Source organism: Podarcis muralis, chromosome 3, assembly GCF_964188315.1.
Source record: "Podarcis muralis chromosome 3, rPodMur119.hap1.1, whole genome shotgun sequence".
In the NCBI taxonomy this organism is placed as follows: Eukaryota; Metazoa; Chordata; class Lepidosauria; order Squamata; family Lacertidae; genus Podarcis; species Podarcis muralis.
This window is the reverse complement of record NC_135657.1, coordinates 39,906,525-39,924,611: the sequence shown is the minus strand read 5'-3', so window position 1 is coordinate 39,924,611 and position 18,087 is coordinate 39,906,525. Positions and strand designations below refer to the sequence as shown.

The 18,087-nt window shown below is 40.5% G+C and overlaps 1 protein-coding gene across 3 annotated transcripts in view; it reads left to right on the top strand.

Annotated features, from left to right (window-relative positions):
* Window positions 1-18,087, top strand: part of TTC27 (tetratricopeptide repeat domain 27) — an 88,878-nt gene that overhangs the window by 24,276 nt on the left and 46,515 nt on the right. For all 3 annotated transcript variants that reach the window (XM_077925691.1, XM_028724278.2, XM_077925690.1), the window contains one exon: window positions 9,363-9,476. In XM_077925691.1, the coding sequence (XP_077781817.1) occupies window positions 9,363-9,476 (114 nt within the window). The remainder of the gene's footprint in view (window positions 1-9,362; window positions 9,477-18,087) is intronic.

Sequence of the window (18,087 nt, the reverse complement as noted above, 5' to 3'; positions counted from 1 at the left end):
TTTCATTTAGCTTTCCTTCCACAATAATTGGTAACAATTCCCAACTGTATGGCTGTTGCTTCCCCTTTTGCTGTTCACCTGAGTCTCCTCATAAGGGTGGGGGAGGCCTATATTTCCATCCCCATCCTTTCAGCCAACTTCCAGCCCGGCCATGTTTCTTCTTGGCCACAAGGCCCAAATGGGCTGAAGACGGGAGGCATTCACAGACAGTGCCTTAGAGGCAGCATATCTGGTACTTTATTTATTTCAGACATTTGTATCTCCTGTTCCAGGTGGCTTCTAACTACAAAAAGGTGAATAATATTGCAACATTCAGAAGCAAAGGTTTTTTTAAAATAAATAAATAATGGGATAGAAGCATACCTAATCATATTTTTTTTATCCATTATGTGGTTCTGTTGCATGTGAACTGCCTCATGCTCCCTGCTGAAAACAAAATATATAATTGCAGTTCTTGCTGTGCAACAGTAGTGGGGAACTTCTCTAGTCCAGCAAACTAGACTGTGGTGACCTCAGGCCAGGTTTGAAAGGTGGGCGCTGCTGCCCACCTGTCAATCACTTGACACTGCAATAACATCAAGTGGCCTTTTCTTTTGCCATCGGGAGTCTTCCAAAGCCCCTTTCATAGCACTTAGAAGAGGAACTTCTGAAGATCTGACAGAAGCCCCGTTCAAAGCGCAGGGCTAGATAGCACTTTTGAGTGGAGCTTCTGAAGAAGTCACCCATTGGCACTGCCTTCCAACACCCTTTCAGCCAAGTCTGGCTCTTATCAGCCATTTGCTGTGACATCAGGTGTAGGGAAGATGGGTGTGGCTTTGCCCTCAGGGGCTAAGTGGGGAGGCCTGTTGAAGCCTTCATGCCAGAAAATTTCCACTCCATACTCTAGAGACAGTATTGATACAGACCCACACCTAGGTAAATAGATTTTTCATACTTCATCCACAATCCAATGAGGTGGTGTTGTACTGTAGGCAGGAGTTGCTTTGATCTACAGCAGAATCCTCTGCCACAAATTGCTCTTGAAATTCCTTGAGCTTCAAAAGCAATTTTATCTGTGATGTGGAAAGGCTTGTATGGATTCTTGTTTTGTGGATAGTTGCTCATTACAGACTCCCCCACCCCCCAGCTGCCACTCAGCGCTGCCGAAAAATCTGCTGTGAGGGATTGGAAAGACCTTTTCAAAACAGCATAACGGGTTGTATGGGGTAAATTGGAACGAGCATTTTCCTTCACAGCACAAAGAGCTCTGCTGGTCCATAGGATCTTCCTCAAGTGTGTTTGTTTAATTATTCTTTGTTTAGAGTTCTTGTAAACCTCTCAACATTTAAAAATTCCAAAGTATTATGTAAAGGATAAAATGTGCAATAGAAAATGGCATATAAAGGACACAGGATGCAGTTTAGTACTTTTCACAATGACCGATACAAACGTCTTTAGCATATGCTGAAAGCAGAATATTGTGAGGGCAATTGAGGAACAAAGCCAGAGTCAAAATTGGTTTTTAATGAAAAATCAAATTACATACAGTTTCTAAAACAGTCTGAAATTTTCCATATAATTGTGTTTTTAAAGATAAATCTGCCCTACTGAGCTTTTATCAATTCTTTTGAGATTGAAACTGGCGCCTTAATATGAATGGATTAATGCCCTAGGAAACCATTAAGAGCAGTTTTTAAGGAAATAATTTTAAAAACAATTGAAGCAAAAATACAATTGTAATGCTGATCTTGTATCTATTTTTATATTGTCAACTTAAATAGAAATAAACTTAAATCAGTTTGTCCTTCTCGTTTTATTACATTTGGCCATGCTTGAGGACCCAGCGATGAAAACAATTGTGCTTTTGATAAACTCAATTTTAATATCTTAAAAGTATATAGAGCAAGTCACTGTTTTTCTCCAAAGTATATAAATTTGGGCTAGAACACTAGCCCGTGTTCTTTGTTCAAATATTTCTAATTTATACGGGAGACTTTTAATAGTATTACAGTTTAAACTTTTTGTCTTTATGTTCTGTTTCTGCTGCTTGCCTCCACTTGCTTGGTGAAACATAGGAAAACATTTTAAAAATCAGATAACGGTATTAAAAGGGGTAAGATCAAGGGGACGAGAGAGCTGTCAAAACTGATAGAATATTGTCTGGTTCAAAGGTGAACCAGATGGTGAAAATAGCTCTGCATTCCACCTCGTTGATCCTTATTTTTCATAAATGTTCAAATCCTGTTGACATATGGGAAGGAAAAAGATCCATACATACTTTTTCTCACCTCTGCACCTCCTCTAGTCTGGATACATTTCATAATTTCCCCAGAGACTCCATTTTTAAAGAATCTCTCTTAGCAACTATTGTATTATATAGGGTGAATTAACAGGGGTGTGTTGTTAATTTTTTTAAAAAGTGGGTTGGCTCCAAAGAAACATGAAAAGAAGGAAAATATTAACTAATATTTCTTGCAAAACCTCGCCTAAGACTTAGTTGCATATTATGTGATCCCTGTAGTTTCCATGCTACTGTTTGGTGGAGAGGTTTTGGAAATAGAAGAACATATTTTCTTACAAAAGGCTCTAGCATAAGATATGAAACAGCCTTTCAGTGAGTAGGACATCTTCCATATATAGACAGGCACTTTTGTATCCAAAATGAATAAATTCAAATGCAGGTAGATCTAATTTCTATGGGCACAAAATCTCTTCTTTTTAAGTAACACTGTGGTTCCCATCCAAGAACACACTGATAGTTTTTTTAACTTGCAGCACTGACAGGTGTAGAACAGAACTATCATCTCTCATCAGTGCTATTTAAACAGAGGCCACTGAGTTGTATGCTTGGTTTTGCCCCTGATGTTGCTGGGATTCCCCTTCCCTCTCCATGTGCATTTAAGGTGAATGTTTACAGCAGAGACACCCTGATTTCCCAGGGGTTTTTAATTGTGGGGGTAGCATCCTCGGGTATCAAACACAAGAGGATCTGGGAAGAACTGGGTGATAATTTGGGCAGGCTAAATAAAAGCATAGCCTTGAAGCCCTGCTTGTACCCATGGTGAGTAATGCCAGAATAGGGCTGTGGTGTTTGCCAATCGGCTGTAATGCAAGGCAGGAGGAAGTGTCCTAGTGGCACATCAGAACAAACAGCCACATCTCTGGTTCTAATGGGAGTTTAGCAGAGAACTGCCTAGCTGAGCCCGGTGTCCTTTCTTGCTTCTTGCCTTACCTAACAGCTCTTCAGTGTTATGAATTGCTCCAGACTGAAGCCTTTCAAAGAGCTGTTTTGGTCCTGTGAGCTGGAGTCCCAAACTCGCCAACCGCCAGTGGCTGTGACATGAGCACTACTGATTGCTGTTACTGAATGTGCCTTCCCCAATGCAGTTCACTTTTTGTACACCTGCTAAGAATAACCTATATGTTCAAACCCATTTGTCTTGACTAGAAGATTGTAAAAGCACCACTACAGAGGTTTTAGGTTAGGCAACATTATTTGGAGAAGCATTCTGTCCCCTCTCTACAGGTGTTATAATACAAATAATTCTAGTGAAATGAGCTTGGTGAAGATCTCACATGAAAACATTGGCTGTCCTTTCTCCCTTCTGTTAAACTTTTTCTCTCTCCATTCTGTCTTTGTGCTTTTATGTCACGCCAGTTAATTTGTGGCGGTCTTCTATTCCCGAAACCTTAGCAATGTAAAATGCTGGTACTGTGTGTGAAATTAGGCTTCCCCTGACAAAGCTCTCTTGTTTCTTCATGCTTTCTTTCCCTATGTCACTATTTTCTCTGGCAGCCTGGTAGACAACTGGCCTGGTGTGTACCTAAAGATCTTCTCCCTCTCGTTTGTCTTTGGCCAGCTGTATCTTCTGTGAGTCATTTGGTCAGGAAAGACTTTGACTTCTTTATAGCATGAAAACAGGATTACAACAGAGTGCTGTTTGATCTGGCATAGTGTTTTAGAATGCTGAAACAGTTCGTTCTTTAAAATGTCTCACTTTTCCAACCTTTCATCCTGGTTTACCCCAGTCTCTGGTGTAACCATAAGAGGTGCTTTTATGTTCTGTCTTAAAACTGAAGTTTCAAATGACATCTTAGGAATTTTTCTTAAGACAATTCTTTTCCCCCACTTGATTATTGGTGGCTCATGTATACTGGAGAGGCCTGAGGAAACACTTTTAAAGAACTTTTACATATGTAGTCTATCAACTTTCCTTTTTATTAAGTTTTGTTGGGCAAATGATTTTGGTGTACTGGGAGAATGGATTTGTTCATACATGGGGGATCCACAGTTTTGCTTACCATGGTGAGTACCAAGAGAGCCTCTGGCCAGCATGATTCCTAGGCCTCCTCCTAACTCTGAAGTTGCAGGAACACCCCCAGGGGAAGTATTTGACACAAGTCTCAATTTGTGTTGGCTCTGACTTGTTTGGTGTTCTGGGTGCCCGGCAATGGCAGACCAGCTAGCGGGGGAGGGGGTGGAGTAATTTTTAAAAAAATTAAAAGGAGAAATGGCTTGCACTGAAATATTGCAAGTACTGATTGAATCTGAAGCATGGCTGACCTTCTTGAAATAATACATGCTTTGTTCCAGTTCACTGTCTAAAATAAATAACATTAGAACAGTCTATTTAATATTAGAGAAATGTTAAAACTGTTTTTAAAAGGTGTAAGACAGAAATTAATTCACACATTTTCTTTCTAAATGACTCGCTCGAAGACCTCTTCATTTCCAACTCCGTATTCCCCAGGGATTAAGTACAATATTAGCATGCACTGCATTCATTTAGGAATTCCTGTTGTACTGTTAGCTATTGTCTATGAAAATCCTTGAACTCTGGCATTGAAAAGTTAAACCCTTTTCATAGAAATCCAAATTCCTGATTTATTGCTGTTGAGATTGGGCCTTCAGAAATACATACTGATGCACTATGATGTGGTATGGAAGGCTGCGCTTGCTTGGTTTCAGGAGCTGGTCCAATCTAAACATCTAGTTGGGGTGGGAAGACAGTGTTGCAGTCAAACATGGCTAAAGTGGCTTTCAGCCTAACACAGAATAAATGATATGTTTGGAGTAAGGTACATGTTGGTAAAATGGCTCAGCTCCACTTGAAGTGCAAATGGAATCCACGCCTTGTGTAGCTTTAGCCTTCACTCATTATTGAAAACCAATTCTTTAAACAAAATAGTGAACGGACTCATTTTCCTCGCATGAAAAAAAGGTTAATTGCAAGTCTCTTCTGATGAAAAGCATATTCCAGAACTGAAATGTGTATTGAAACCCTGTCAAAAATGAATTAAGATTCCCAATAAGAGCTGTAGGAGTTTGAAGAAATTTCCCTGGTCTTGGCTGTAAAACTTTGGCACTGCTTTGCAGCAAATTAAAACCAAGAATAGTTGATGCCAGCTATACCACAATAGCTTGCTCATCTCCTAACGTTGCCCATGAACAGGATGTAAGTCTCTGTTATAAAAGGTATTGCAAGAAAAATCCTAGAGGCTATTGACCTATCAAGAATAATCTGCACTAAAAGGTGTAGGCAGATGCAAAAATGTTGGCATTACTAAGTATGAATTTTATATATGAAATGAGGATAGCCAACAAGGTGCCCCGCCTGAGTGTTGTTAGACTACATGTCCCATTATAGCTCACCATTCTGGAGGGCATCACAGTGGCTACCCTGATGTAGAATATTACTCTCCAAGGCACTTGAATATTTTATAACACTTAGATGCCTTTCTTCTAAATGATTGGCCAACCAATCAGCTGAAATGCTATCTAAAGCTACCTGTTCTAAAGTAAATTATCAAATGCAGCTTTGGAAGCTAAGATACTGGGCACAGTTAAGTATGTCAGCCTGGATCAAAGCAGCTACATAAACCAATTTCTCGGATGTGTTTCTGAAACAGCAGTTTCCCATCACATGTGGCAACCCATCTTTTAAAACTGAGGGCAGTTTCAAAACAAATGTGTGGCATGGTTTGTAAGACTGCCGGTAGAATGTGAGGAACTCGATAATCCCACTGGACACACACTGGCTGCCCCATTCCTGTCACTTGGCTTTTCCCAATGCACAAGCAGCACTGCATTGCAGAAACAGGATCCAACAGTTCACCATGGCTTCCCATTATCTACAAATTCATAAACTGGTTAATTGTTTCCAGACAAGCCAAGATAGGAAGCCATCATACAATGGTTTCACATTTTGGCTTCTTTTGAATCCTAGCTTGTTTTGCCATTCACGTGACACAAAGAGCATAGTAGCTGGAAAGAGGCTGCCCGTAGGTGCCAAATCAGTCAAAAGATACCAGCTGTAGTGCATTGTGTATGTTGCTGCGACGTCCATCTGGGTCCAGCATATGCATTTGGGTTGATTGCCACGCAAGTGTCTGTCAGGCTTTGGACACCACATTACTCCCCAGTGGATTTTAATACAGTTTTGATAAGACACCGAGAACCATTTGGACAAATATGACTGGGACTCAGTATTATTGTTTTCCTGGACTACATTTTGTGATCTGTTTTGCGATGCTTTGCCGGACTGATGGGATGTGAACAATCTGAATACAGCAATAATGGATTTGCATATCGTGATTTGGAGGGACACAGCAGTATCTATAAGTGATTCCTTTGTTGGGACGGAACGTACTTGGAAATGGGAGAGGTGACTCTTGTTGCTTTTCAGTGTCTCCAGAAGCTCCGCTTTATAAGGGACTATAGGCAGTGCTTGAATTATGGTAGGGGAAAGGTAGCCCCATCCCCCAAACTAGCCAAATCATAGCTTGACTGCAGCCTTCTATAAAAGGGTGCTAAGGTGGCTGTTGGAAAAGGGTAAGCAGGTAGGGCCTCTCTAATCTCTCCACTCAGGCAATTTGACTCCCCCCCCTCTCTCCTTGTGTGTCCCTGCATTCTGCCAGATCTGCTTTGGGTTCTCTACAACCCCCCAGAGAAGATTGGGGAGGTGTGAGCAGTGCACAAGGGAAGAGAGGGAGGGAAAGTTCCATTGCACTGTATACTTTAGAAATGTGTGTTTGTTTCTTTTAAAAACCTAACAAAAAACAAAGAGTATTGTGTTTGGCTCTGGCTACCATATTCTAAAATCGTTGTTGGCAAAAGCTTAGATACTAAAAGTTTGAGAATGCAATAGAAAAGAGACTTACAGGACAAAACGAAGAACCAGAGTTGCCCAATACAGTGGTACCTCGAGTTAAGTACTTAATTCGTTCCGGAGGTCCGTACTTAACCTGAAGCACCACTTTAGCTAATGGGGCCTCCTGCTGCCGCCGCGCCGCCAGAGCACAATTTCTGTTCTCATCCTGAAGCAAAGTTCTTAACATGAAGCAATATTTCTGGGTTAGCGGAGTCTGTAACCTGAAGCGTATGTAACCTGAAGTGTATGTAACCCGAGGTACCACTGTAGTTAAAAAGATTGCATTATAGACAATAACTAAGAGGTAATAGATATATATAAGAAAGAAAAATCTTTTAGTCGAGCAGCAGAGCATGCTGATGATTGCAGAATTGTCATCTCATGTTTGGTGGATTTAGCTTTGGGATTCTCTCTACAATGTAGGTGCTTGGTGCTTGCTCATGGAGATGACTCCCTCTTCAAGTGCCATAATGACTCATAGCCTGTTCTTCAGCTTGTTTGGCTTTCAGTAGCTGTGCTTGTGCTCCTGCCATTTACGCATTGACTCATGTTGTCATTCTGTTACTAAAGTTAATCCATTTTGCTGCTATCCTCTTCCCTTCCTTCTGTGTCGCGTCTCGCAAAGATCATTAGATACAGTAACCAATTTCAAAGTCTGACCAGATAGTCTCCCCCTTTGAAAAGTTTCCTGGTTGAAATAATTGTTCAAGGCCTTCCTATCCAGTGCATCAAGATATTGGAGGCAAGGCAATAAAGCGTCGTGCTCCATAACTCTTAAAAACGCCTCTTAACTGTAAAATTAGCAGAATAAAACCAACAGTGTGTAAAAAGTCTTGAGCTGCTTTAGGTAACTGCAGTCCATTAAATACTGGGTCTGGGACAATCATACAATAGTCATGCTATTACTGCCGTGGTGGCAAGGATTATTCAATAGCATTTCAAATTTTCATCATCCGGCAACTCTCATTTATGATGGTCGCTTCACCACATTGTCAAGATAGCAGCCAGTGAAAGAAAAGCTTCCACGTAACTGGGCCATTGAAACAATCTCTTATTAGCTTTTGAAGTCAAGAATTGTGTGGACACAGAAGTATGTCTCGAATAATTGGCTTGGATCCTGAGACGTGCAAACTGAACTACAGTTCCACAGTAAAGTTTCCCTCCCTTTCCTCTTCAACGCAGCCCCTGAATAGTGTAGGCCAGAGCTTTCCAAACTTTTCATGTTGGTGACACGCTTTTTAGACGTGCATCATTTCGCGACACAGTAATTCAGTTTTACTAGCAAACCGGAGGTTAAACTAACCCCTTTCCAGCCCCGACAGGAGCACAGTGAGCATTTGCGCGACACACCTACATACTGTAGGCATCACACTAATGTGTCACGACACACAGTTTGGAAAGCTCTGGTGTAGGGTATAGCACAGTGGGGAACCTCTGGAAGGGGGTACCTTATATGAATGGAAGTACATTTACGCTTGCACATAGTGCTGTTAGATCCAAACCATTCAAATTTGATACAGCCTTTTGTTTAGCATTTGATGGTTTCCTTCAGTGGCAAATGGAAATGTTACCTCTTTTTTGCTATTTTTTTCTACCCGCAATTTAAGCAATTAGCCTTACTCAGCTAAAAATGGCAAATTATCTTCTACTAAGAAAGAGTACAGTCATTTAATGGTTCCTTTTGTGCCACATAAATGCATGAAATGCTATTTTGAAATGCATTGATACCAGCGACATAATAAAGGTAAAGGGACCCCTGACCATTAGGTCTAGTCGTGGCCAACTCTGGGGTTGTGGCGCTCATCTCGCTTTATTGGCCGAGGGAGCCGGCGTACAGCTTCCAGGTCATGTGGCCAGCATGACTAAGCCGGTTCTGGCGAACCAGAGCAGCACACGGAAACGCCGTTTACCTTCCTGCCAAAGCGGTACCTATTTATCTACTTGCACTTGATGTGCTTTCGAACTGCTAGGTTGGCAGGAGCAACATAATACACAACAAATAATCTCCAGTATGTAGTTATAATGCTACAATAAATTAATGCTGACTTTGTTGTATTGGTATAGATCTTTGAATCGCCAGTTAGATATCAAGAGTCATATTAATTGTCAGATATTGGTTATAGTTGACTACCTACTGTAACTCAAGTATCCTGGGGTACCACACAGTAAGATGTCTCATCTTCCACTTCCTAAAAATAAATGCTTCGTCCTTTTTCTTTCCGTTTTCCCCAGTATCTGCTTTCACAACCAAAATTCTGGGCAATTCAAACTTCTGCTCTGCTTCTCCGAACGAAACTTGAGAGAGGAAGCATTCGTCGAGTAGAACGGGCAATGAAACAGACTCAGGTAAGAGGGTTTTTTTGGTATATAGGGTTTTTTGGTATATAGTTAAATCTCTCTTCCAATTTTCTACTCTTGCTATTTGAAGTGCTTTCTTTATTCTTCTTTCAAATAAAGAAACAATATAAATATTCAGGGCTTTTCATAACACTTGAATTACTTGCATACTTTAGTTATTTCTAAATGCAGCGAACAAAAATTTTCTGTAGGCTATTTAGAGCTGAAGCTTTTCTGCAGTCTTGGTGAAGGATACCCAGGGATGGAAACCTGTTTCTGCTTGGATCACCATTATTAGATTGTGGCAGATGATGTTCTGCCTCTGTACAGTATTGGCCAAATAGCTACTGGTAGCAAGCACAAGGACAAAATGTTCAGGAAGATCAAAAGATATTAGAAGTGTAGAGAACAAACTGAAATGTCAAAAATATCTTTTGAAAAACTGCTGAAGTATTTTTACTGATTACAGCTGCAGGCCTATGGACATTTACTTAGGGGAAAAGTTCCATCAAGCTCTGTGGAATTTCTGGGTGAACATACAGGATTGAGCAATAGTTGATATCGCTAGTAAGGTTTCTGCAATGTTTAATGCAAAATCCAAAAAATGCTGACAGATTAATATTGTTATGAAAATATATTGCCTTTATTTTGGTGTACACATGCTATTTTCTTGAACCAGGCTAAGGATTTTAAGGCAAGTTTTTTTTAAAAAAATATTGAAGTCTCATTCAAAGCCATGTTAAGGAATTTGTTGATTTGTTACTTTTCAGGCTGCCTAAAGTGATAATGCTGTAGTTTTAGTTACCTGTCAGAAATCTGTCATTGCCTGTCTTCGTGGGAATTACAAGCAGATACAAGTTTTGATCTGTATGATTATTACACAAGAATCTCGTGCAGCCAACACTGTTCCCACCTAATCATATCTTTGCTTTTATAATGCAGTTATTGTGCCTGTTAGCATTCGATAGTTTTATATTTTCTTTGCTGCTGAATCATGGAAATTTTCCTATTTAGGATTTCTTGTATGTGTTTCATTCACAGCTAAACAATTTTCCTATTAAGGAGGCAAGTGGTGTGTCATACCAAAGGTGCCTTTAAAAATTGCTTAGCAAGCAAACTGGTATTCTAATGGGTAGGGCTGTCTGTCTTTAAGACTGAAAGGTCACCCAAGACTATTTTCCCCCCTTAATCAAACACAGATGTGGTTGTGGTAGCTTGTGTCAAATGGTAATTCATTACTAAAAATGGTCTCTTTTAGTGTCATTTTCTGCAATAATTATCACTTTGTATAGGGGGCAAAAAGGGGAGCAACGATTTGCCACTTATTTGGTTAAGAATAAGTGTGGCTGTCCAGTCACTATTGTAGTGAATCTGGCCAAAATTCTTCCCGAAAAGCATTTCTTGAACATTTGATTCAATTGAATTAATTTGTTGTTAGTGGTGTTTTTGTATCTTAATTTTAAGTGGACATTGTTCGGTTTGGTTACGTAGTTTTTAATGTGTTTTATTTGTATGACTACTTTGCTATATTTGTAATTATGTAAAGCTTTTCATATTGTAAGCCGCCTTGAGCATTGTTTTAACTGTGGAAAGGTGGCATACAAATAAATGATGATGTTGATGGTGATGTTTGTAACAGGAGTGCTGGAGTGCTGTCTCCCACCCATTGCTGCTCTCTCAGGATCAGAAAGAAGACTTGCAGCCCTCTCTCCTGTCGCAAACCCCACCATTAGAAAAGCCATTCCTGAAAACTGGGGGTTCCTATTATTATTATTATTATTATTATTATTATTATTATTATTATTATTTGTTATTATTATTATTATTAGTAGTAGTAGTAGTAGCCCGCTCATTTGGCTGGGTCTCCCCAGCCACTCTGGGCAGCTTCCAACAAAGATTTAAAATACATTAAAATGTCACACATTAAAAACTTCCCTAAACAGGGCTGCCTTCAGATGTCTTCTAAAAGTCTGGTAGTTGTTGTTCTCTTTGACATCTGGTGGGAGGGCGGGTGCCACTACCGAGAAGGCCCTCTGCCTGGTTCCCTGTAGCTTTGCTTCTCGCAATGAGGGAACCACCAGAAGGTCCTCAGTGCTGGACCTCAGTGTCCGGGCAGAACGATGGGGTGGAGACGCTCCTTCAGGTATACTGGGCCGAGGTCGTTTAGGGCTTTTTAAAATTCAACACCAACACTTTGAATTTTGCTCGTAAACGTACTGGGAGCCAATGTAGGTCTTTCAAGACCAGTGTCATGTGCTCTCCAGCCCCCCAAAGCATGCTTCCCTTGCATATCCTCAAATAAATGAAAACTAGAAATTCAGAAGTTCTTCCTTGACAGATAGTTTTGCTGTCTTCTGGCTCCTATAAAATTCTGGATAGTTCTAAGAGAATTCCAGTAGCTTAAGGTTTTGCAACATTAGACTAGCAAGTTTGGGGTGTTTTTTTTAATCAGCTGCAGCTGTTACTTTTTTGTGGTTTCTTCAAAAGAGAAGCAATGTTGGCAATTAAAACAAGTTACGGTATAATTTATCATCACTGAATAGTTCAAAAGATTCATTGGAAATGTGTGTTCGACAGAATGAAACTTTGAGCTCTTTGTTTTTATGTTGACTGTATTCCTAATATAAAAAGTGGTCTTATTTCAGCAGAGGGGCCTAAAATCCTGTGAGTGTCATAAACCCTTTTCACTTTATGTGGTAATCACATCCTCATATGGGTAAACAAGAATGGAATGTTATATTTTAAAATACAGTGATCTTAATTTAAAACGCTTTTTTAGCAATCACTAAATTGGTTCCCTCTGCATTCTATAGAGGTAACCAATAAATATTACTTTTGTACACAGAATCTTTTATCTCATAGTTTGCACTGGAAATTGATGGAAACAAGATAAAATGAAGTAAAAGCACATGGAGGTCTTCGTAAATGAGCCATGTTTCTAGGCTTCCAATATTCATAGAATCATAGAGTTGGAAGGAATCGTGAGTATCATTTCTTCCCAACACCCTGCAAAGCAAGAGTCTTTCTCCCAAGCCCATTTGTTTAACTCCTTCAGCAGACCCTAGAAATGCCAGGGGATTCAAAATGTAAGCTGTTGGAAGTGTCCCCTAAAGCAGGGATGTCCAACAGGTTGACCACGATCTACTGGTAGATCCCCAGGAGATTTTTGTAGATCGCGGTTGATCGCTGAGTCCCTTTCCTTAAATCAAATCCGGCCCCACCCCCTCGCCCCACCCTCCAGAACAGAAGACGGTGTTTACTCAGTGAGGCTGTTTGTTTCCCCAGCAATTTGTTGGTGAGTGGCTGTTCCTCTTTTCCCTCAACAACTTTGACCTGAACTCCCAAAAAACGGGTAGATCACTGCAAGTTTTTAATTCTGTAAGTAGATCGCAGTCTCTTGGGAGTTGACCACCCCTGCCCTCCCTAAAGTATCTAAATGCAAGGATCATGGAGGGAGGGAAATCTGTGACTTCTGTGGTTAAGCACTCTTTTAACATGCACAGTGCAATCCTATCCATTTAATAGAGCTTATTCCCAAGTAAATACAGTGGTACCTTGGGTTACATACGCTTCAGGTTACAGACTCCGCTAACCCAGAAATATTACCTCGGGTTAAGAACTTTGCTTCAGGATGAGAAAAGAAATCGTGCTCAGGCAGCGCAGCAGCAGCAAAAGGCCCCATTAGCTAAAGTGGTGCTTCAGGTTAAGAACAGTTTCAGGTTAAGAATGGACCTCCGGAACGAATTAAGTACTTAACCCGAGGTACCACTGTATAGATAAGATTGCAGCCATCAGGGCCAGCATGTCCCCTTGAGCCGCTTGAGGTGAAATGGGAAGTGCCGCCCTGCCACTGCCCTACTGGAGGAGAAGCAATGCCAGCATCAACACCGATTTCTGGGAAGGTTGGGTGGGCAGGGTGCCCCCCCAGGGTGCAGCCACAAGGGCTTCTGCCAACCAAGGTGGTTGCTTCACACACACACACACACACCCATGGTGGGCCTGGCCTGGCAAGCCTTTGTGTTGTACTTTGCTAAACTGAGCTGCATTAGGATTATCCTTGGAGCCCATATAAATGAACTTCTACTTTATGTTATCTAATTAGACATTGTTATTAATTTATTACATTTCTTAACTGCCCTTCACCTTAAGTTCCCAGAGTTACATCTTAAAAAAAAAAAAGCCACAACAAGACAATAAAAAACCATCTCAAAATACTACACCATGGAACTACTCTGTTACATTGGATAGTGGGGTCATGGGTTCGAGCCCCACGTTGGATAAAAGATTCCTTCATTGCAGGGATTGTACTAGATGATTCTTGTGGTCCCTTCCAACTCTACAGTTCTACAATTCTATGATTTAAGAAACTCTATTTTGCCCATTAACTGTCAGTCATTGCTTCTGCAAAGGTCTGGACATTTGTTTACAGTCTGATCCTATGCATTTTTAATTGGAAGTAAATCTCCATTTTGCTTAATAGGACTTGCATCCAAATAAGTGTTCATAGGATCCAGAAACCTGTCTCTGTTCTCTCAGAAGATAGAATTCTGCAGTGCTAATAAATGTTGATTGTATGGCCAGAGTTTTGTAATTTTGCTTTAGGCTATATAAATTCCAGGTAGTGGTAAACAATTACATTTCCCTGGTTAATAGCACCGAACTACATTCAAGAGATTGTTCTTTCAGGTAATATATTTCAGAATTATTCAAATTGAGTTTCTCAATTGAGATCAGTTGCCTCAGTGATTTATACATTGCCGTGATTTAAACCATTCCAGCCTGATCTTCTCTTGCACTCAGCAAATTGCAGTTCCTGACACCATAAAAAGGTTGAGTTAGACTTCCAGTACATGTTGTTTCGCCTGTCTTGTTTAAAATAAATAGGTAGGCTTTTTGTTTTTGTTTAATTCTCTTTGTTTAAGCCAAAAGCTGCATACTGGTGCACATTTCCATTTTGTTTTCAAAAGTATTTTATCATTGGCCATGAGTATATTTTGCATGCCTCTCTGTTATTGAGTTCAAAGTTGGTTGAGGTTAATACACCTCCTTAGGAAAGCTCACCTAACCGCTGCACCCAGACAGTCTCCCCACCCCCACAGCTTAGCATGCAGCGTTTAAAATGTTTTCTGGCTTCATCTCATACCTATTACCATTTTCCTAGTAGGTGGTCCGTGCAATTCAGCTCTGTAGCTTAATGGATTTCAGCAATGCTCTTTTCATAAAACATCACTGTGAAAGCAGCAGATAGCATTAGCTCATCTGATTTATGGAATACCATGTGGTGACCTTTTGGAGGAAGGTCCCAGTTAAATTTAGTTTGCATACTAAATGCCACAGCTGTATGGAAGAATGAATGGTGAGGATGCAACCAGGTGACCTCTCCCCACCCCACCCCCCAAATTCAAAGATCAGGAAGCAAGTCAGTCATGCTCATAGGAAGAACAGAGGTGTTCCTTAATTAACTCCAATTGTAGTCTCTTATGCAGGCAATATGTATAACCTTTGCTGGTTTGGAAAGCCTGTGTTTTGTTCACCTTGCCATACCTGCGGAATGTTAGGGTCTCTTAATGTTGGATGACATTGGCGTTGCGTATGAGTCACCCTGTCTGTAATAATAGTTGTCAACAGCACACAGTGTCTTACATCCTCCCCTGTTAATTAGAGAAAGGTGGTTCTCCGTGCCTAACCCCAGATGTAGGAATTGTGCTTGAAGCTTTGTACTTGCTTTGTTGCAGAATTTTATCACTTAAGTATTAAAGCACTGCATTAAAATGCAGAGATTTAACTGGGAAAGGAAGGAGCAGATGGTGAGGTTTGGCTTTCTTTAAATGTTTGTAAGAAAATGATTAATTTTAATATTAATCAAAATAAGTTATTTGGAGATTTTAGAGATTTTTCATTCTAATAGATGCATGCGCTGGTAAGAGAATGAGATACATTTTTTAACTTTCATAAAGCGATTGTGTGATCTATTCTATGCAGTTTTCATCATCTTTTCTATTGTATCCACATGTTATCAGCCAGGAATTAGATCCCACCCATTAACAAAATAGCACTGTGCGGTCGTATCCTCCCTCTTATCATATTGTTATTCCATTTCATTGGGGGAGAGCCAGAAAAATTCAATATTTTGGCCTCCAGTGAATTTTTAAGTCTGGTTATGTCTTTTCTTCCCCCTGACTGCCTTGATTAGAGGACCTCTGGGGTCGGCCAGTTATGCTAAATGTTTCCTTGTGACCTCAGGAATCCATAGCTTTTTTTTTTTTAAGTGAAGAGCTTTAAGTAATGTTTCAAAATAGGAGCAGTTTAACATCAACAGACAAGATCCCAAATAATGTACCATATGCAACTTGCCTGTGATTTAATACAGAGGCAGGCAGGAGGGGTTTGAATTGGAAAGCTGAATTATTATTTTCTGTGCTCCATCAAGATTTCCTTAAAATGTCACTACAACTTCCCGTATGAGGACTGGTGTAAGTACTGATATGCACTCACATATTTCTTGATGCCTTATCTGTATTTAGCAGGTCATTATTGGCCCCAGTTTTTCACTCTGCGCATTGTTAGCTGGATCCAGTGTAACCATTTCCACCACTATGGTGTTTCCAGGCATGGCATGCTGTCACAACCCAGTTTGAGGTAGAACTGGAAAGTGAACTTGAAACAACCTTGGTGTGTGTGTGTGTGAGAGAGAGAGAGAGAGAGAGAGAGACAGACAGACAGACAGACAGACAGACAGACAAGCTGATCAGGCTTGAGATGCACCCAGCCAGGTTTCTTCCTTTGCAAGGGGACCACAAGGGTCCCTCACAGCGAGAAGTGAAACTACAGGGAACCAGACAGAAGACCTTTTCGGTGGTCGCCTCCACCCTGTGGACTGCCCACCTGGCAGATGTCAAAGAGTTAGACAGCTATATAGTTTTTTGTAGGCATCTGAAGGCAGCCCTGTTTCAGGAAGCTTTCAGTGTTTGATGATGATGATGATGATGATGATGATGCTTGTTTTTCCTGTAATTTTGTTGGAAGCCGCCCCAAGTGGCCGGAGCAACCCTGTCAGATGGGAAGAGTATAAGAATTTCTCCTAATACTAATGCTACTAATAATAATACCAGGATAAACAAGAAGATCAGAAAGGTCAAAGCTTTATTTCCTAACCAAATGTGTGTTTTCCCTTGTGGGGAAGATGGAGTGAAGGAATTACCCTATCTTGCACACTAGCCTTAATCCATGTACATACCAAGGATTGGCACTGGGGTGTGTGTGAGATGCTCCCACAAATGAAAGACCTGGGCTAGTGAGCCACGTTAGAAGCAAAATAAAAGAATCCTGTGGGATTGTAGAAACAGAATTTCTTTTTGCCAAAATCCACGCTTGTATTGTCTCAATACTTTCCCTTTGACAAGCACAGGAACACCTGTTCTGTATGCCCAGTGTCTCCACACATTAAAATCCAGATTGCCAGCTTGCTTGTTTGCTAGCCCAAACCTGTTGCTTCTCTTCCTAGCCCCACTGTAGTGTCCTGTGTCAACGCTACAAGTTGGTGGTTGCGGTGGGCACACAACCTCAAGCACTCCAGTTCATTTTGCATCTTTGAGAGCCTCTTCTTCTTTTAGTGACCACAGAGATTAAATTTGTGGCAGCTCAGAGATGTACCCACTGGAATAGAATCACGTACCTTATTCATGGTTATGGAAAGAAGATCGTTCTGCACCTACTTGTATGCAAAATTCTATATTGTTAAACTCTGTATGCCCTCGACAGTATTTGCAGTAAATTCAAATCAGAAGCTTTGAAGCAATCAGTGAAATGAAGCTACATTTCTCGGGATGCATACAAAACTACAGTCTTTTTAAAATTCAGTTGCATTATTAGGAATTCATGGTCCAGCTATCTACAAGGGATTATTATTCTCAGCTTGCCAACATACTTATCTGTAACAGATCTGTAGCTCCCACAACACCCTTGAAAGTACTTCATCTGTATGTTGCAGTGACACCTCTGGTCTATTAAATTCATTTTTAGCAAGGGAGCCTTTAATCTCCATTTGCTTGCATGTGTTGCAATGTATTAACTGCAGAAGAGGCAAAATACAGTTGCTACTTGGTTTTGCAAACAGCATTGTTAGTTTTGTAACAGTCCATCCATTGCTCCAATGTTATTTTCCTAAAGCTGTTTTTAGTTACCCAGACCAAAATTTCATCTGAGGAGCCAGATGATGTGGCTTTTAAGCTGGCTAAATCTAAGTAAATTCCTTGTGTAGCTAAATAGCATCACAGTATTGAAACTTAATATAAATTGATTAGACAGCACATAATTCACGGCACTGTTTTCCCTAACTGCTTGCTTTACAGTGTTAAAAGCAGAATCTGTTCCTTACCTTTTACATTTTTGTGACCACAGAGCAGTAGGAAAGAAACAAAATCTTATGCAAAGATATAGGGTGCAAATATTGAATTTAACATATATCGTGCCTGGGTGAGGATTGAACAGGTTTATCCATTACAAGAAAACAGCCTAAAACTAATACTTAGTTTTTGAACCCAGGAAGGCTGAATCAGGACTACTCCAAATGAGGAACCAGGACTTACCCAGTAGCCATTCCGTGAGGTCATAGCACCCA